This window comes from Pelophylax lessonae (genome assembly GCF_965119305.1).
Source record: "Pelophylax lessonae genome assembly, chromosome: 1".
NCBI classification, from domain to species: Eukaryota; Metazoa; Chordata; class Amphibia; order Anura; family Ranidae; genus Pelophylax; species Pelophylax lessonae.
The window spans coordinates 238750601-238771853 of NC_138768.1; the positions used below are offsets into that span (position 1 = coordinate 238750601).

The 21253-nt window shown below is 45.0% G+C and overlaps 1 protein-coding gene across 1 annotated transcript in view; it reads right to left on the minus strand.

Moving 5' to 3' along the window:
- DHX37 (DEAH-box helicase 37) overlaps positions 1-21253 on the minus strand; it is a 70176-nt gene that overhangs the window by 40447 nt on the left and 8476 nt on the right. Inside the window, exons 5-10 of the mRNA XM_082261934.1 lie at positions 20556-20898; positions 19210-19358; positions 17523-17615; positions 14762-14858; positions 6080-6193; positions 3971-4072 (exon numbers count right to left, since the gene is read on the minus strand). Coding sequence (XP_082118060.1) covers positions 3971-4072; positions 6080-6193; positions 14762-14858; positions 17523-17615; positions 19210-19358; positions 20556-20898 — 898 coding nt within the window. The remainder of the gene's footprint in view (positions 1-3970; positions 4073-6079; positions 6194-14761; positions 14859-17522; positions 17616-19209; positions 19359-20555; positions 20899-21253) is intronic.

Sequence of the window (21253 nt, forward strand, 5' to 3'; positions counted from 1 at the left end):
CTGTGGCTGGCTGGCTGGCTGTGACAGGGCCTGTGGCTGGCTGGCTGGCTGTGACAGGGCCTGTGGCTGGCTGGCTGGCTGTGACAGGGCCTGTGGCTGGCTGGCTGTGACAGGGCCTGTGGCTGGCTGGCTGGCTGGCTGTGACAGGGCCTGTGGCTGGCTGTGACAGGGCCTGTGGCTGGCTGGCTGGCTGTGACAGGGCCTGTGGCTGGCTGGCTGGCTGTGACAGGGCCTGTGGCTGGCTGGCTGGCTGTGACAGGGCCTGTGGCTGGCTGACTAGCTGTGACAAGGCCTGTGGCTGGCTGTGACAGGGCCTGTGGCTGGCTGTGACAGGGCCTGTGGCTGGCTGTGACAGGGCCTGTGGCTGGCTGTGACAGGGCCTGTGGCTGGCCGGCTGTGACAGGGCCTGTGGCTGGCCGGCTGTGACAGGGCCTGTGGCTGGCCGGCTGTGACAGGGCCTGTGGCTGGCTGGCTGTGACAGGGCCTGTGGCTGGCTGGCTGTGACAGGGCCTGTGGCTGGCTGGCTGTGACAGGGCCTGTGGCTGGCTGGCTGTGACAGGGCCTGTGGCTGACTGGCTGTGACAGGGCCTGTGGCTGGCTGGCTGTGACAGGGCCTGTGACAGGGCCTGTGGCTGGCTGGCTGTGACAGGGCCTGTGGCTGGCTGTGACAGGGCCTGTGGCTGGCTGTGACAGGGCCTGTGGCTGGCTGTGACAGGGCCTGTGGGTGGCTGGCTGGCTGTGACAGGGCCTGTGGGTGGCTGGCTGGCTGTGACAGGGCCTGTGGGTGGCTGGCTGGCTGTGACAGGGCCTGTGGGTGGCTGGCTGGCTGTGACAGGGCCTGTGGGTGGCTGGCTGGCTGTGACAGGGCCTGTGGGTGGCTGGCTGGCTGTGACAGGGCCTGTGGGTGGCTGGCTGGCTGTGACAGGGCCTGTGGGTGGCTGGCTGGCTGTGACAGGGCCTGTGGCTGGCTGGCTGGCTGTGACAGGGCCTGTGGCTGGCTGGCTGGCTGTGACAGGGCCTGTGGCTGGCTGGCTGGCTGTGACAGGGCCTGTGGGTGGCTGGCTGGCTGTGACAGGGCCTGTGGCTGGCTGGCTGGCTGTGACAGGGCCTGTGGCTGGCTGGCTGTGACAGGGCCTGTGGCTGGCTGGCTGGCTGTGACAGGGCCTGTGGCTGGCTGTGACAGGGCCTGTGGCTGGCTGGCTGGCTGTGACAGGGCCTGTGGCTGGCTGGCTGGCTGTGACAGGGCCTGTGGCTGGCTGGCTGTGACAGGGCCTGTGGTTGGCTGGCTGTGACAGGGCCTGTGGTTGGCTGGCTGTGACAGGGCCTGTGGTTGGCTGGCTGTGACAGGGCCTGTGGTTGGCTGGCTGTGACAGGGCCTGTGGTTGGCTGGCTGTGACAGGGCCTGTGGTTGGCTGGCTGTGACAGGGCCTGTGGCTGGCTGGCTGGCTGGCACCGGGCTGCTGTGGGTGGGTGTATGGCTGTGATACACTCTTGCGGCCCAAGAAGGCAGAATGACGTCACAAAATATCGGCAAGTTCCGGGGCCGATACCGATATATCTGGGAAAGTGAATATCGGCCCTCGATATATCTGCCTTGCCGATAATCGGGCGATCCCTAGTACATACAGAGCTTTTCAATGGCTGCTGCAATTTGGTCTCTCAATGGCATGTGCCAGGTCCATAAGGGGAAGCTCGACTTATCTGCCTCCTTGCCCCCTCCGCTGCCACAATTGGCACATTTTGGGGGGGAGCAGGTACCTGGTTTAACAGGTACCCGCTTCTACTTTCGGCTGAGTTTGTCGCAGTGTTTCTCACATGCGCAGTAGGGAACAAGCTGTGAAGCCACAAGACTTCACTGTCCGTTTCCCTTAGAGGAGATGGTGGCGGCGGCAGCACCAGATAGCCGACTGACAAATATCCTTGGGTGAGGACATCGTGGGATCTCTGGACAGGTAAGTGTCCTAATATTAAAAGTCAGCAGCTACAGTATTTTTTATGATTTTATTTTTTTTCTGAAGGAGCCTGTAGCTCCTCTTTAATGAGTAGGATTCAGTATTCAGAAATGAGATTACAAGCAGCTAATTGGAGAGTATCTGCTATACAGCTAATTGGAGAGTATCTGCTATAAGTACCATTTCCAAGTCTTGTCCCTCCCTCGGCCTGTGACTGGACAGTAAAAGAAAAGTCAGCACTGGTGAGCTAAATAAACAATTTTCTTGGTACATTGGAGTTTTAGGACCTTATATTTACCTTTACAAATACTACAGAACTATATACTGTTTTGTGCACCTCTTTATCAACCAGCAGCAACAATGCAACAGAAGTATACCTGAGCTTTGTAATGTTGGCAAAAAAGACAGAATGTTTGAATTTACTTGCTTTTTATCAAGTGAATTTTACCCAAACATCTTTATGAACTTCATGCTGGACATGCTAGAACTGGTGACAATATAACATGACCGGCTGCACATAAATAATCAATGACAAACTCTGTGCTGCTATTATTCCTTGGAAAATGTTAAGTATGCAGTAAATCCCTGCATGACCGCATAGTGCAAGAGGTGGCTGGAAACTACTAATAGGATTTAGAGGATTAAGGAGGAAACAACCTTAAATATGACATGAAAAGCAAATTGGGATCCAGCTATTTCCAATTGCCATAATAAACATAACTTGGTATTATTAGCTAGAATAATTTTAACCCCTTGACGCAGACATAACACATATGTGCGGCCCCACTGCACTGGGCTTTTATCCGTTGGGCAACATATAGGCGTATATCTTTTGTGCTGGGAGCACGACGCACAACGCGTTCCCAGCACAGAGACCGGGATCTCACCGAGAGTCCCAGAACTCCCGATTCTGGGTCACCTGATCGTTGTGGTGATGATTGGCTACCACAGTGATCAGTCACTGTTTTTTTTTTTATTTAGCATCAGTGTGTTTTAGGTAGGACCCAAAAAAAAGCAAAATGTGCACAATTGTTTCTGCCCTGTACTATAGGTATAAACAACAAATAACATACACATGTGGTAAAGGCTGCGATCGTCAAAAGCAGGAGAATTTTTTTTGGGTTGTTCCTTGGTGGTATGGTATGGTAGTAACAAGAAATTTACAGCTAAAGTTTACAAAAACAAAAAGGTTTTTTTTCACAATTTAGAGCAAGTTTTTCTTTGATAATAAAATCAAAATGATGAGATATCTATAACTATTTACTACAAAATGAAAGCCCCATTTATCCTGAAAAAAAAAAAAACAACAGGTATGATCCACCTGGATGCACAAAGTAGTTGTGATGATATATATGGTTTTACGAACACACGTCAAAGTTGCAAAATTGTGCTTAGGCATTTAGCTTTGTTTTACTCTTCGGCCTGAAGGGGTTAAACAGTTGCTTGCTAAGGGCAGCCATACATGGGCAGATATTTCCCTAGAATGCAAAGTAAAGCCCCGTGTCGGCCGTAAATATTCGGCCACCGAACGATCGGCCGACTGTCGGCTTGTTAGTATGATGCTTCCGACAACCGACAGCGACTTTTCGGCCGAACAGAATCTGTTGTGCAGGCATTAAAATTTTTGTTGGCCAACACCAGAACGGCCGATTGTTCGCCAGTCAGTACAGAATTCGGCCGACAAACAGCCGATTAGCAAGACTGGGCATGCTCAGAAAAGAAAAAACACACGGAAAGTTAACCATCACATGACATCACTTCTGCAGTCGGCTGTTGTTGGCCGACAAAATTCATGTGCAGTCTTTTGCAGTTTTCAGCCGTCAGGACAGCACCGGACAAAAGACGGCCGATCGTTCAGCCGACATTCGGTACGTGTGTACGAGGCTTAACAAGCAGCAGTGTACATGGATAATTTTCTATGCTCCAGAGTAAAAGAAAAGAACAGGCCCACATACAGTTTTTCCCTGTGAGATAAAAGCACCAGACGATGTAAAGGAACAGAGAAAGAGCTCACTCACTTTAATTACTGGGGGGGGCACAGGAAAAAGTCTCTTGTTTTCTGTGAAATCTTCAATTCGCAGGGTAGCAGACATAATAACTAATTTTAAAGGGCTCCCTTTCTGTTAGGAAACAAAAATCAATAAGAAAATGACTGCTATCTTTAAACAGATGTTTCAGGTAACAAAGAACATTTATTGCTACATACAGGAAAAAAATCGCAGTTGTGTTAAAGTTAGACAGTTCAGTGCATCTATCCAAAAATCTAATATATTGTTGCCCACCGGGCCTTAGAGGTGGTGGCAAAATGAGTTTCCCTTTATTTCCACCTGGCCATCCTGCCAGCAACACACTTCATGTTCTAAAGTGACAACACTCACTCTGTATTGATACAGGAATAGCATTGTCACCCTATGACAAGAATTTTTGGACGGACTACAGAGTATTCCCTTCCTTTTGTATAGTTATAACATACTCCTGATAACATTGAGATAACCGTGCAGAATGCACAATACAGTGCTTCTTATTTCTGACAGGATCAACAGGGTTCTTTTGCATGTATGGAACAGATATAACAAAATGTTTTTAATTGTATATTTAACAGATCAAAAGAGAGCAAATAAGAGAAGTTCATGGTTAGAAATGACAAACTTTAAAAGAGGTTGTAAACCTCAGAAAAAAACCTGAAAGACAAAGGCATAATAAGCTAGTATGCATCACATACTAGCTCATTATGAAATACTTACCTTAGAACAAAGCCCCCATGGTGCCGCCTGCTCACCGGTAACACGGCTGTTCAGCCGTCTTACTTCCGGGTTCGCTTCATCCGGCCATCTGAATTGCCGGAGCGTTGATGACGTCACTCCTGCACATGCGCAAAAGAGCCGCTGTTCACGGCACAGGGCTCTGAAGAAACGGCACGGGCGGCTGTTCCTTCAGAGCGCATGCGCCGATGATGTCATTGGCTGCATGCAATGTAAATATCTCCTAAACGGTACATGTTTAGGAGATATTTACAGTACCTATAGGTAAGCCTTATCATAGGCTTACCTATAGGTACAAACAAAACCTGGGGGTTTACAACCGCTTTAAGTAGGACCAAGGACCCCATTGATTTGCATTTTAAATAAGAACGTGCAGCCAGAATTAGAGGGCTTCTGGGAGTGCAGCATTTTTCACATGATTCTGTGGTTCACTGGCTCCCCTCTCATACTCCAGTGGGTGTGGATGAGACTACAAACACACAACTGCATTATGTGCAGAATGACCCTGAATTTGGTTCTGTAACAACGATACCAGAAGCTACTGGTAGCAGGTGCACAAGTAGAATGTAAAAATGGATGGAAAATCAATTTATACTTGGCTGTAATCCTTGAGGGCTCAGTCACACTATGGCCTCATTTATGCTTGTGGTACTTTCCTGGAAAGCATTTTGCATCTGGAACGCTAATTTCACAGGCAGGGTGGAGTTGGTATATCCCCTCCTCACCTCCTATTTTATCCTCCTAAATGATGGACTACCACGCCGCAATTGCGTGCATTGCACACAGTTGTAGTGCACCCCTATTGATTTGAATAGGTTGTATTCGGCAGGCACTAGTGCTCACCAAACATGACAGGGGTAGAATTCCTGCTGCAGCCGTGAAGCAAAGCATCGAGGCATGTGTACATTCCCACCCGCTGCCTTTACAGCTAAAGGGGGAGCGGTTGAGGTATTACTGGCTGAGTTGACAACGGGTTGGCATTTTTCTACAGTTATTTCAAATGCAAAATGATCCTGTTTGATCAGACTGCACCTTTAACACAAGGCACAAAGGGGTTGATTTACTAAAACGGAAGTGTGCAAAATCTGGTGCAGCTGTACATGGTAGCCAATCAGCTTCTAATTTCAGCTTGTTCAATTAGCTGGAAGCTGATTGGTTTCTATGCAGAGCTGAACCAGATTTTGCAATCCACTTCCAACCAACTCTAGTAAATCAACCTCTAATAGTCACCCTATAGTAGCCTGTGTTCAAAAAATAAAAAAAAAGACTGCTTCTACATTCCTAACACAATTCTGACAATACACAAGATTGGATAGATATTACTTTTTGAAGTAATAGAAGAAAGCAAGATAGAAACAAAGTAACCTTTGTCCGAAGAGGAACAATGCGTGATAAGAGGCCGATTAAAATATCAGTGTACACACTCCTCTCGTGAGCTTCATCAATTATTATCACTTTGTACTTGCTTAACAGGAAATCCTGAAACAGAACAAAAACAATGGCTTAAACATTAGCACACTGGCTAAATACTTGTAGACTGTAATCTCTAAGAACAGTATTTTTAAAACGATCCCCTACCTAAAAGAAAACCATCCACATACAGCTACACACGCTGAACAGTAATTACTTTATAGTCATATGTAAAATGTGCCTTATTTCAGAAAACGTACAGTTGTATTTCTATACTTCTGGCTTTTAAAAGACACCAGTGAGGTAGCCGGTGCCTCCCAGCCGCCCCTTAACCAGTTCAGGGAGTGCTTGAGTAAACTGCAAGATCTTGGGGAAAAGACCCTGAAGGCATGGCAACATAAAATCAAAAAGAGGCCTTATTTGTAAAGGTTTGCTTTAGGACTTACCAGTAAGTTTATATATTGTATATATGGGTACTTTTGGTTAACAGGAATTCCAGTCCAGCTAATATGTATACATTATTATACTGAACCAAGAGATGCAATGCTCACTTTGATGCCAGTAGAACCTACAAAAGCTGGATTTAAGGGCATATCTACTATTTGACAGACTGCCAAAAGCTCAGTTCACTAAGATGTAAACGGTGACATGTATGCTTTGCATTGTTGGGGATGTCATATAGAGGGCAGACAGATTTAGTTGGTCATCAGGAAGCAGAGTCCCAGAAAACCAGCTTTACTTTTACCCATGCAAGTGGGATCTACAAGAGAGAACAGTCTAAATATTATCAGTAAAACCATGGGTATAAAAACTATATTTATACAAAATGTAGAATTAAATTTGAACTATGATAGATGATCCTATTTGTGAATAGTAGTATACAAGACCGAGTAAGGGTCCATGTACACGGAACGTTGTTAAAAGTCCCTTTGAATGCTGGAATTTTTAGGACGTTTGAAACGTCCGTTCGGTCGTGTTTGTACCCGCGTTTAGCAGGCGTTTGCGTTTAGAACCGTTCCTAGAGGTCAAAAAAATTATTCCCCTTTAAAATGGAAAAACGCGAACGCTAAATGCGGGTCATCGCGTTCGGATGCGTTTTTGCGTTTGAAACGGCGGGAAACACACGTTCGAACGCAAATAATTGCGTTCTAAAAAAGTCCCTGAACTCAACTGCCTGCAAATGACTGTAAACGACCCTGTGTACATGGACAGATAAGATAACATGGAGCTGCGTTCAGGGGCTTCTGAAAAAAACACCCAACTGCTCCTAAACGGCCATTTCCAGCATCCCGTGTACATGGAGCCTTATAGTGTATATCCAGCTTAAACATGTTTCTTAATTTGTATATTTTGGGGAAGGAAAAGAACCCCTGTTGGGTTTTTACTGATATCCAGGGCTCTGAGAAATGTTCCCTGTCACAGTAACAATTGTTTCACCAGAAAAGGAATTGTAGGAAAATCTGCAACAGGGCTTATTGGTTTAAGCTTGTAGGAGGAGTTTTCATTCGGATCTCACTGTCCTATAAAACTTCAGGACCCCTGACCCTCTATCTGGACCAAGCTGACTGGCCCTGTGCTGATCACATGTACTCCCCCAAGAACAAAAAAAAATTCTCTAGCAATACACACCAAACTGAGCATGTGCAGCCTGACTCCTATTTATAATATCCGGAGAGGAGTTGGAGACACTGGAAGAAGGTGAAGATCAGAGAAGACAGGATCAGACAGCCTTTTTACACAATGCAGAGGAATAACCCCTTAGGTGCCACAGTGACTAAAACAAGCATAATCTTTACTGCATATACAGACTGATTTTAGTGTTGTGGGTTTAGTAACACTAATGTGATTCCAAACCCCTACATATATCCAGGGATCAAACTGTCCTCAGTTGATACACAGAGATTAAAAAAATCCTCCTGCATAAGTTGTACCTGTCCGCAGTCTCTTCTCTACATCTGTTCAAAGGGCAGAATTTATAAGCTTGTCTGAGACTTCAGAAAAAAGGTGGCGGAGAATTGAAATTACACTCGGCAGAGCACAGTGAGGAGAGGTCTGAGAGCTGATTGGAGGGAAGGGACACACCCCCTCAATACAGCACACAGGAACAGATGGGGCTGTCAGAGATCCCTTCCCTGTCACCATTTTTTTTTCTTGGCGTCAGGAAACATTGCCAGAAGCGATTCATGCTAATAGCAGAGGAACGAAGCAGCAGACAAAAATTACACTTAGTGCTTTAAATTGAGACAAGTACATGCTATAGGGCAGTGATGGCGAACCTTGGCACCCCAGATGTTTTGGAACCACATTTCCCATGATTCCCATCTACACTGCAGAGTGCATGAGCATCATGGGAAATGTAGTTCCAAAACATCTGGGGTGCCAAGGTTCGCCTTCACTGCTATAGGGGGTTGTACTTTGATCATATCTTATGTCTGAAGTTTACAACCACTTTAATGCAAAGGGAACAAATCTTTATGTGATAAAATGTTTATACTTTATACGGGCCCATGCTGGTAAACAATCCAGGATGTAAGCATTAAAGAAAAAAAGAAAAATCTGTGCATTGTTACTTTTCAAGATTTCTTAGCTGAAGCTTAGTCTGATTCAGAAAAACTGTCCCGTCTTGCCATGTTCTCCTCAATGTAAGCTGTGCTGGAAGAACACTATAGTGGAGGTGACACAAAACAGTAACTGGCTTTGGACTGGAGACGGTCTTCAAGGTTTAGTTCCACTTTTACAGCCACATTGGATTAATACCTACTTTATATATTTGTTACACGTTTCCATTTACAGTATATAGCAGAAGTAAAAATATTTTAAAAATTGCTGCTCATCTTTTATTTGCTGAAATATTCTGTAAAATCTTGCATAGATTTCCCCTTCTATGTGATGTTAAGGCGGAATTAGGTTTACCATAACTAACCTTCTGTTCTGTGCTGACAATTCAAGCTGCCTATAAATTCTGATGTAAAAAAGCTGGGTTATACTTACTGATAACTCCTTTTCTAATAGTCTTCCAGGACAGCCCATGAGACGTTAGGCTCCTCCCCCAGGGACAGGAAACACATTCCAAAATTAAAATAAAAGGTGGTCCCTTAGTCCTCACCTTCAGTATTTCATGAGAACCACAGGACACCCTGTAAAACATATACATAGATATATAGACACATATCATACATTATACATAATACCAGATAGTTCGGGTGGGAATCCGGCTGTCCTGGAAGACTATTAGAAAAGGAGTTATCAGTAAGTATAACCCAGCTTTTCTCAAAGTCGTCTTCCAGGACAGCCCATGAGACGATGAGCAAGCACTTACCAGTCTAGGGAGGGACAACTGCCTGGAGCACCTTTCGACCAAACGCCTGTTCCTGAGAAGAGAGGAGGTCCAGGCGATAATGTCTAACAAAGGTCGAAAAGTTAGACCAGGTAGCTGCCTTACAGATTTGGTCTGGTGAGGCACCGGCCCTTTCAGCCCAAGACGTGGACAATGCTCTAGTAGAGTGTGCAGTAATGAAAGGTGGAGCCACCTTTTTCACTATATAGGCTTCTGTGATAGCCTGTTTGATCCATCTAGCTAAGGTTGCCTTAGAAGCTTTTTCCCCTTTATGGGAGCCGGAAAATTGTAAAAACAAAGTATCAGTCTTCCTGAAGGTTTTAGTCACCTCCAGGTATCTCAAGAGGGCTCTTCTGACATCCAAACAGCTAAATTCTTTCTCTTTATTGTTGTTCGGGAAATTGCAAAAGGAAGGAAGGACTATGTCCTGAGTCCTATGAAAAGAAGAGACCCTTTTTGGCAAAAATCCTGGATCTGTTTTTAGCACAATCCTGTCATCAAAAATCATAAGAAAAGGTTCTCTGATTGAGAGAGCCTGTAATTCGCTAACTCTTCTAGCTGAAGTTATAGCTACTAAAAATAAAGTTTTTAGGGTGAGCATTTTTACTGATAGGTCTACCAAGGGTTCAAACGGACTGGTAACCAAGGCCTGGAGTACCAGGGATAGATTCCAAGCTGGACACGTTTTAAGCACGGTTGGCTTTGTCCGGGCAATTGCTCTGAAAAAGGCATTCACATTTGGGTCTTCTCTAAGGGAAAACTGAAGAAAGACACTAAGGGCGGCAGCCTGTACCTTTAAAGTCCCTAAGGAGAGACCTTTGTCTATGCCTTCCTGAAAAAAATCCAAGATAGTTGGTATATCTGGGGAATGTCTCTGATTCTCCATCATCCAAAAATGAAATTTCTTCCAGATTTTAGCATACATTTTTCTAGTGACCGGCTTTCGACAGCTGGTCAATGTTTTGATGACTCTGTCTGAGAACCCCTGAGAGCCTAGTATTTGTTCCTCAGATACCAGGCCGTCAGGTTTAGGGTCCTGAGAAATGGATGGACCACCGGACCTTGTGTTAAGAGATCTGGTCTCCAAGGTAAGGACATTGGAGGTTGCGCTGCCAACGCCTGAAGGCGTGCAAACCATGGCCTTTTGGGCCAGTATGGGGTTATCAGTATCATCTCTGTGTCTTCTAGGATGAATTTCTGAAGAACCTGTGGGATCAATCTGATCGGAGGAAATGCGTAACAGAGTCTGACTTTCCAGGGGTGGGCGAAAGCGTCTATGCCTAACGCCTGATCCCCTTGAGTTATGGAAAAGAATTTTTCTGTTTTCCTGTTTGCCTGGGAGGCAAATAGATCCACTACCGGTAGGCCCCATGAGGTTGTGATTTTGAGAAACACCTCTGGGTTGAGGGACCAATTGTCCTGGTTCATCTGGTGGCGGCTGAGATGGTCTGCCAGATAATTCTGCGTCCCTTTTAGGTGAATGGCCGAAATGGATGTTAGGTTCCGCTCGGCCCAGACAAAGATTTTCTGTGCAATGGTTTGTAGGCCCAGACTTCGAGTACCTCCCTGCTTGTTCAGGTACGCTACCGTTGCTATATTGTCTGACCTGATCTGTAGATGGCTCCCTTCTACCTCTACCTGAAAAAACTCCAAGGCCTTTTGGACCGCCATAAGTTCTTTTTGGTTTGATGAAGACTTCCTTTGTGCTGGGGACCATGTACCCTGCGCCCATCTGTCCTGCAGATATGCTCCCCATCCGGAAGCGCTTGCATCCGTGGTAATCCTCTGTGATACCTGGATGGTCCAGTTTAGCCCTCTTGATAGGTGAAGAGAGGATCTCCACCACCAAAGAGTCCTTTTTATCTTGGTGGGAACCCTTACTTTTTGTTCCAAGGAACTTGACTGCCCATCCCAATTCTGTAGAAAGAATTTTTGGAGTGGACGTTGTTGGAACCTTGCCCAGGGGACTGCTGGGAAACAGGAGGTCATCAAGCCTATCACTCTTGTGACATCCCTCAGAGAGACCCATAAGTTGGTCTGTAAAGAGGCAACCATCAGGTTCATTTTCTCCATCTTGCACTGAGGGAGGAAGATCATCTGATCCCGTGAGGAGATTTCGTAACCCAGGTAGGTCACTCTTTGTGAGGGTACCAGGCAAGACTTTTGTCTGTTGATTATCCAGCCTAGGGAAGTTAAGAATTCCTGAACTATGAGGAGGTCGGCTTCCAGTTTCTGGTATGATTCTGCCACTACCAAGATGCCGTCCAGGTAGGGGGTGATCATGATAGCTTTTAGCCTTAGAGGGGCTAGTGCTTCCCCTAGGACTTTGGTAAAAATCCGTGGGGCTGAGGACAGCCCGAAGGGCAGTGCCCTGAACTGGAAGTGCTTGACTTCCGGTCCTATCTTTACTGCTAGCCTCAGGAATTTCTGATAGGATGTGTGTATGGGGATGTGAAAATACGCATCTTTCAAATCTAGGGTTGCCATGAAACACCCTGGGAACAGTAGGTTCCCTATGGAGTATATTGATTCCATGCGAAAGCGTTTGTATGCTATTGAAAGGTTCAGATTGCGTAAGTTCAGGATCAGTCGATGACTTCCTGAGGGTTTTTGAATCACAAAGATGTGAGAATAAAACCCTGTTCCTTGTTCTTCTCTGGGGACTGGGATAATTACTTTTTGATCTAATAGGTCCCCTAACTGAAGACTCAAGGCGGAGGCCTTGACTGGATCCCTGGGAAGATTTGTGATCAGGATCCTTTCTGGAGGTTGAAGACAGAACTCCAGCCTGTGTCCTTGGCCTACTAGGTCCAGAATAAAAGGGCTGGAAGTAATCTTCTTCCACCGTGGGAGGAAGGCCCCTAATCTTCCTCCCACTCTGAGAAGGGAGTCATTGGGGCTGGTTGGGGCGTTTAGGAGGGTTAAACAGGATGTTACCCCTCCCCTTTCCTTTATGCCCCGTCCAATGTTTTTTGAAATTTTGCTGAGTTTCAAAAGACTTCTGCTGTTTGCCCCTGCCACGAAAATTCCTCTGAGCATAGGGGAATTTTTTCTTATCTGGGAATCCCTTCTTTTTATCCGCTGTACGCTCCAGGGCTTCTGTTAGGCCTGGGCCAAAAAGGTGGTCGCCTGTGAAGGGAAGACCACAAAGGCGAGATTTAGAAGTAACATCTCCCGACCATGTCTTGAGCCATAGGCTTCTTCTGGCCGTATTAGCTAAAGCTGAGGTCCTTGCTGCCATTCTTACAGCTTCAGCTGAAGAATCCGCCAGGAATCCTATTGCCTGGAATAAGAGTGGAAATGATTTATTAATCTGTTCCCTCGATGTTCCTGCAGTCAAGTGTGTTTGGATTTGAGATAGCCACAGCTCCAGGTGTCTGGCTATGCAGGTGGATGCCAGGGCTGGCTTTAAGCTCATAATGGAGGCTTCCCAGACCCTACGTAAAGAGATATCTGTTCTCTTATCCATAGGGTCTTTTAGTGCTCCTGAATCCTCAAATGCCAAGTCAGTTCCTTTGGAGATTCTGGCAAGAGAGGCATCCAGCTTAGGGATTTTGTTCCAGGGCTGTTCCACACTTTCGTCAAATGGATACCTTCTTTTTAAGTTTCTTGGAAAAAAAGGCTTTTTATCAGGAGAATTCCATTCCTGTTTAATCACATCCAATAGTGAGCTATGCACAGGGAACACTCTAGCATGCTTTTTATGACTAGCGTACATTAAGTCATGCTTAGAGAGATGCACTTCTTCCTCCTCAATCTCTAGAGTGGTATAAACCGCTTTGAGTAGATCATCTACATCCTCCAGGCTCAGTTTAAAGTTGGAGCTATCATGGGAAACATTGCTTTTTGGTTCCTCTCCTGATCCCGATCCCTCTGCAGAAGAGTGGGAAGAAGAAACTTCCTCCTCCAAAACCAATGGGTCAATTAGGGATGGTGGAGCCTGAGCTGGGGTGGAAGGCTGGGCTGGTGCCTGCATCTTTTCAATGAGAGTCCTGAATGAACTAAATGTACTTTTTAGCTCATCTCTCACTGAGGACAGCATTTTCTGGGTAGAGACTGCAGAATCGTCTCTGACCAGTTTAGCTATGCATGCCCGACACACTGCTTTGTTCCAAGAGGAACTCAATTTTTCTCCGCATACAGCACATTTCTTTTTGGGGGGCTGAGGTGGGTTATTGTCCTGAGCCTTGGCCTGGAAGATAAAAGACAAGGGAATTTAATTAGAGATACTTGTCCTCCTCCCACCTCCCACTTTTCCCCCTCCACCTTGTGGATAGAAAAGAGGGAGCGGTGCTGCTTAACCCCTGCCCCTAACGATAGAAAAGAGAGGGGGGAAGGGGAACGGAGTTCCTAACAGGTACCTGCAAATAGGGTGTCGTTCCCCCTTGCTTACCTGAGAGGTGCCGATGCCAGAGCCGACTTCCGCCGCCTGTGCGGTTGCTGCCGTGGTGTCCATCGCTCTGTATGGTGGTCCCAGCAACTGCTGTTTCCCCTAACATCGGTCGCCCATTTGAACTCTCTGTTCGCGCCTTCGGAAACTGGAACGAGGGTTTCCGGCGCCCGCGGATGCCGTCACTGCGCCGGAAGTGACACTGTCACTTCCCGTGAGGCCAGAGTGGATACGCTGAGTTCCGCCCCCTCCGTCTTTGGCGCCAACTTCAAAATTTCTTCCGAAGTTAGCGGTTCACGGGTACACAGCACTGCTGCTCCAAGGAACCGGCCGACCAACGGAGTGAACTCCCCAACGCTCCACCAGACAGCATCCGTAGTCCTGCCGAGAGGCTAGGAGAACAGGAGACAGCGGTCAGCCCCTATTGCGGCACTAAGGGGTACCGCTATGGGCCGAGGAGATGCATCTTTCCAAGTCTTTCCATGGACAGTCCAGGAGACCGGGAGCTTTAGTTCCAGGAACATGTTACCCCCTGTCCGGAGGAAACAAAAATACTGAAGGTGAGGACTAAGGGACCACCTTTTATTTTAATTTTGGAATGTGTTTCCTGTCCCTGGGGGAGGAGCCTAACGTCTCATGGGCTGTCCTGGAAGACGACTTTGAGAAAAATGCTCTAAACAAACAACTAGACAGACAACTAATTTATTAATAATTTTCAGGCATGCTGTGTGAATGGGAACACAAACGTATAGTAGGAGTTTCTCATATTTGGCTGCAAAGACAAAAAAATGAAATGGTTTCAAAATACCATCATATTTTTTTGGAGGGTTAATTAGCCATGCGACTTCTGTGATCTGGCTAGTCTAGAAGAAAATATATAACACTAATTCCATGGTACTAATAAACTCACCTTTTGGATTTCTTTCAGCAGGACACCATCTGTCATAAACTTTATTTTGGTCCCAGAAGAGACATTCCCTTCATACCGTATTTGATAAGAGACCACACTTAAAAGAAAAAAGAATGCTGTTATTACATGTACAAAAACACAATTTCCAAAGTTTCTCAGAAGTGCCACAGAGCTAAAAAAAAACGCATATTTAATTTAGCCATGACTAATGCTGGCCATACACTAGCTGAAATATCGGACAAACTCCTTTTCGAAAAATGAAAACTCAGCCGTGAGAGCAGACGATTGTGCCATCATGTAATGACCGAATTCCGAAAGATAAAATCGTTCAATGGACATAAATTAATTCAGTTTGTCACATATACCTAGTGCAAACAGGTCGGCGAGAAACACAATAACCTTTCAATTTATCATTCGTTTATTGTTCGGCCGGCAGATTTTCAAAAAATGTTCCTTTGATTTTTCGGGTCTGAAAAGTTTAAAACGATTTTCTATTTATGCCCATTAACTGGACGAAAACCAGACGATCGGACCATACGACAGATTTTTCGGCAGGTGTATGGCCAGCATAAGGGCAGTGCATCCTCAGCGGGGTGCCCCGGGTCCGTTAAGCCGTGATTGCAGACTACTGCAACAGCCTGCATTTCTTCCCGCTGGCTGCCTGTCACAGCAATACACTTCACTTCACTTTGGAAGCTGCCTATAGATTCCTCTGGTTCTGCCATGTCACACAACACGCAGGGGAGCCTGGGAGCAATAACATCTCCTGGCATTCAGCTGCGCTGTGTCTGAAGTCTGTAAGTTTAGGAAGGAATTGTACTGGGGTACACAATGACCTGAAGAGTTAAAGATTTGAGCTACATCTTGTGCTACGAGGAGAGATTTAAGGTGAAGCAGAAATGATTTGTAGTAGAAGGAAGTGATTGGAGGGGGGGGGGGGGTGGGAGGATTTGTGTTAGGAGGGCGATGTTGGAGGGAGGGAAGACAAAAACTTATTCTGGGGAGGTGGGTACACACCCCTACACTATTTCCTAGACTGTGCACATTACGCACCTCTGACTCTTGCATTTTGTGCACTCTATACTTCTGGTCCCTGCACTCTGTGTGTTACAAGCCACTGCACTTTATAGGGTGTTATAGATAGGGGTATTTATTCGGATAGGGGAGCACTGTATATGTTTTGATTATATTATTATATCTAGTAGATATCCATACAACAGCTGAAAAGGTTTAAGGGGGTAGGAAAAAGGTAGTGCGGATGCATATGCCGAGACAGATACAATGAAGATATGAAAAGGAGAGGGTGAAGGTGTGCTTCCAATTCAAAGCATAAAAAGGTAAACAACCACTGATAACTGTTCGAGAGAAGAGTAGCCATATTTAAATGAAGATGGAATGGCAAATATGTTCTATGAGTATAGTGACAACAGCAAAAAGTAAAATAAAATAAAAAAAAAAAGGATTATGTACTCTCTTATGAATATGTCCCTAAATGATGCACATCACCTCTTGGTATTGTATTCTTTATCATTCTTCTAGATGGATCCAGAAGCCTCAAAATCTGAGGCACTCTACAAAGCAAATACTAATTAAGCTTGGATGTCAGAGCATTTTGATGCCTCATTAATGGCCCATCAATGTGATAGCCTCACTGACTAATAAGAAAGAGCACTAGCATTTACTTCCCAAAAGGCAGACTGCATAGCAGATCTCTGGTTTTTAAAGATCTTTTTAAAATGTATAGTTGTTGGTCTGCAAGCATTTGGATTTTTATGGTGCACTTTACAGTAGTGTTTCTCAATCAGGGTGATGCGACACCCTGAAGTGCAGCAAGCACAGGACTCAGTTTGCTCAGGATTAGCCACATGTGTTGCCATGATATGCCAGCCCCAAGTCAGCCACCAGCACCATAACAACCAATGACAGTCTAGGGCAAGGATGCGCTGTCATTCATCGCTATAGTGATGGTAGCCGGCTTGCCCGCACCTTGGCAATGCATGGTTCTGATCAAGGGCAGGCGGCATGCAGGAGGCAGACTCCCTCCACCTCCCACCCCCTCTGCTGGGGGGGGGGGTTGGTTTTGTCTGATGTGAAGGGGGGACTCTGATCTGATGAAGAACTCTCATGTAGAGGGGTATGCTGACATGAGGAATGGACTTATGTTTTTTTCCATTTTAGACTAGAGTAGCTTGAGATTTTGCAAAATTTTAGAGGGTGCCACAAGTGGAAAACTGAGAAACGCTGATCTATACCAGTGGTCTCCAAATCGCGGCCCTTTGCTTGTCTTGGGGCACAATTCCTCGTAATGACATTAAACAGTAGGGCATAATTCCTGTCACTGACACCAACAATGGGGCATAATTCCTGACCTTAACAGTGGGCTATCCCCATAAGTAAGCTCAAGTGGGCGGAGTTAAACGCGTAGGCGGCATGGCCTGACAGGGGTCCAGGCTGAGACTGCCACTTGTCTACATACAGCAGGTCTTGTTCTGATGTGCGGCTCCTGGGATCTTCTGCTCTTAACTAAGTGGGTCACCTTTTCTCCCATGGACACCAATGATGGGGCATAGTTACTGACGCCAGGACATTTTCTACACCCACTGACCGCAGTCTGGCCCCTCTAAAGTCTAAAGGATAATAAACTGGCCCTTTGTTTAGAACGTTTGGAGACCCCTGATCTACAGTATACTTGCACTACTATTTAATCACCCAAGGCTTGACTTGCTGATTCACAGTGACCATTTCATTATAGTATACTAACCTTTGAGGCAAGTTCATTTCCAGTGCCACTCTCTGTGACATGGTCACTGCTGCTACACGTCGTGGTTCAGTAACACCAATTATGTCACTGTTACTATAAAGCAGAAGAAGAATTAAGAGTCAGTAAAAGAAAAAAAAAAAAACCCTATACAGGTGAATAGTTACATAGCAATAATCACTGTACACACACACACACACACCAGATTTTCAATAACTAGGTGAACAAGAAAGGGAATGACTGAAACTGGGAGTACACTGAACAAATCTGATGCTAAAGCCATAAGTGCAATTCTGAAATGGTGCTAGGACTGCTTTTTTTTATACTGAACTGGAAAGTCTAACAGCATTTTTTTTTCTGCCACTTCACAAAGGCTTGGGCTGTATAGATGTAATTTATTGGATATTGCCGATATTTTTGTGACATCATTCTGCCTTCTTAGGCCGCCTCCCTCGCCTTGGACAGCCTCGTCTGGAGTCGGTACTAGTCTCGCGGGAGTGTATCACAGCCATACACCCACCCACAGCAGCCCGGTGCCAGCCAGCCAGCCACCCACCCACAGGTCCTGTACCAGCCAGCCACAGGCACTGTACCAGTCAGCCAGCCACACACAGGCCCTGTACCAGCCACCCACCCACCACAGGGTGCCAGACACCCACCACAGGGTGCCAGAGAGCCAGCCACCCACCACAGGGTGCCAACCAGCCTGCCACCCACCACAGGTTGCCAGCAGGCCAGCCATTAGGCATTAAACAAAAATTAACATGTTCAGTACCAGATTTTTGTCAAAAATTTTATTTATTTTTCAAAATTTTAAAATGTACAAAATATCGGCCCATACCGATACGTTGTGACCAAAATATCGGTATCGGCCCTGAAAAAAACCATATCGGTCTATCCCTAATAAGAATCTTTAAGTATAATTTTAAAAGGACAACAAAACATCTGGCTTTCAAGCACCCCTGCTAGAGGTCCCAGTCTGTGACCACATTGTGGGTTCCTGCCTCCCATACAACTCAACCCTGTATTTTCCATCTTCCATGCAGTGGAACAGAAACTGTCATTTCAGTCAGTACAGGTAAAAAATGATTATATTTTGTGACAGTGTTAACAGCGTTAACTAAAATGGTGTTAATTTCGTAGACTAAAACCGACTAAAACGTTTTCGTCGACTAAATTAACACCATTTTAGTCGACTAAAATATGACTAAAACTAAAACAATTCAGATGACTAAAATACGACTAAAACTAAAATGGCATTTTAGTCAAAAGACTATAAATAAAACTAAATCGAAATTTGCTGCCAAAATTGGTGCATGCTCAAAGCTTAATACCATAAATAATAACATATTAGATTTTTCACTCCAGGACCAGCAGTAGTATATAATGAGTTTGGAAATTGTAGAGAAATGCTTAGATAATGCATTACAAATTACAATTGAACTACACCCATTCGATTATAGATGACTAAAATGAGTTTTAGTCGACTAAAATGTAGGACGTTTTAGTCGACTAAAATGTACTGGAGTTTTAGTCGACTAAATACGACTAAAACTAAAACACTTGCAGAAGACTAAAATGGGACTAAAACTAAAATGCCATTTTAGTCCTAAAACTAAGACTAAAACTAAATTGAAATTTGCTGCCAAAATTAACACTGGTTTGTGAATTGAAAAATAAGAAAACCCACCTTCCATATCCAGCTTCATATAGAAACTGTGGCACCTGAGTCGTCTTTCCACTGCCAGTTTCTCCACATAGAACAACAACAGGGTTTTCTTTAATGGCTTCCATAATGACTTGTTCCTCTGCTAGAATAGGAAGTTTTAACCTGGCCTCCTATATCGAGAAAGAAAATCTCAATTATGCAGAGATAACCTAGGAGAATTCACTCATGATTAAGGTCTGCTGAGCCTCTTTAGTGTTGATAAAGCAGAACACTACAGGGTTTTCAGTAGGGAATATTTATCACAGTACAGTTACCCAGAATTTATAAATAAAAGGAGTAGAGGAATTTGACAGAGACAATCTCCACTCCTGAAATAAAACAAGAGGGAGAAAAAAAGAGGGGCAAGTCCACAAATGAAGGCAAGTGTAACACAATCATTGTAAAGAAAAAACTAATTTGTGACAAAAACAGACAAATCAAATCCACAAAAAGGTTATTTGAATAATGCTATTTATTTAAAAAAATAAATAATTCCTCCAGATTTTCCAAACATTCATTAAAGGATAAGCCCAATCAAAAACTAATTAACACTAAACCTGCTCTGTGCCACATTCTAAGACTATTCTATCTAAAGCAAAATTCACTGGACTTACCTTTTCTACATCCAGTCCGGTCCCATGCTGAGCTGCCAACGGCGGCTTCAGCATGGAGGCTGGTACAGGAGAGGCCCTGGACAAAGGAAGCCCCATATTAAGTCTATGGGTGATGTCACTTCACATTAATTTCACAGCCATTGTCGGTCCTCTCCTGCACAGAGCTTCCATTGCTGGAGACTGTACCGGATCGGCTGCAAATTAGTTAAGTACAGTGATTTTTACTTTACAGGGTTTGATAAAATAGTCTAAGAATGTGGCAAAGAGCAGTTTTAGCATTAGTTCATTTTTGACTGGACTTATCCTTTAAAGCTGGGAATTAGATCTTGCATTTGACCTCCCCCTCCTGCAGGGGTTAAAGTGGTATTAAACCCAAAACCAAATATTTAACATATTGCAGCTCACCAGTCCTCAAATGTGGTGACTGCATTAGTTTTCTTTCTTAGGCTTTGTTTCCCCTGTTTTCACCTGATGATCCGGCCAGGATCACAATTCCTGCCTTAGGCTTGGTTCACATGGAGAAATTAAATCCTACCTCATGCAGGTCCATGTTTACCGGCAAGGGGATGCACAGTTGTTGCGTGCATCCTGGCTCCAGCAGTCCCGTTGTTGCCTATGGCCAGTAAAACATGGCCCTGCATATATATTTAATAAGTACTGTATGTGCCTTAAGAAAGGACACCATGAAATATCAAAAAGAAACTTGCAACAAACCTGAATTTCAGGAGTCCTGTCCACAGGGATAAAAATTGCTGGTTTTGGTGATGGAGTTGCTGTTGGTTGTCTTTTAGCAGGAAGAGGCTTGTCTTCTAGATGACAGCTTTGCAAGGGAGCTATAGCTATAGGCTGCACTGTGGTGTTGCCATTATCCACATCCTTTTTGAGTTCCCCCTTCGCAGTGTCATCCTCCTCCTCCTCACCAGAGCTGTCAGTGCACTCAACATTATCAGACCCTTCATCAGCCTCTTCTTCCTCAGACCGTCGTCTGCGCTTTTTATTGGCTCCACTGATGCTGCTTATGTATCCATGAGATGGACCATCAGTATCATCTAAGGACCTATAAAAGAGTCATGAAAGAATGTCCTACATGACAACGTAAAATGCTCACCATTGCCTGGGGAATTTAAAACCCGAGCTACTGCTTTTTTTTAAATATACATGGGCTTACAAGTGTATCAGAATTTGTATAGAACTTCCCCCCTACTTAATGCACTACTAGTTAAAAAAAATTAAACTGACATCATACCAGAAATATGTCATTGTATCTTTTATAAGGTGCCTGGAACTATGGGCTTTCCCATGATGTGAATGACTGCCCTAGTGTTCAGCTGCTCAGTACAGGCACACATAGCGTGTTTTTGTTTCTCATGATAGCTTATAGAACCATACTACATGTTTAAAACATATACTGC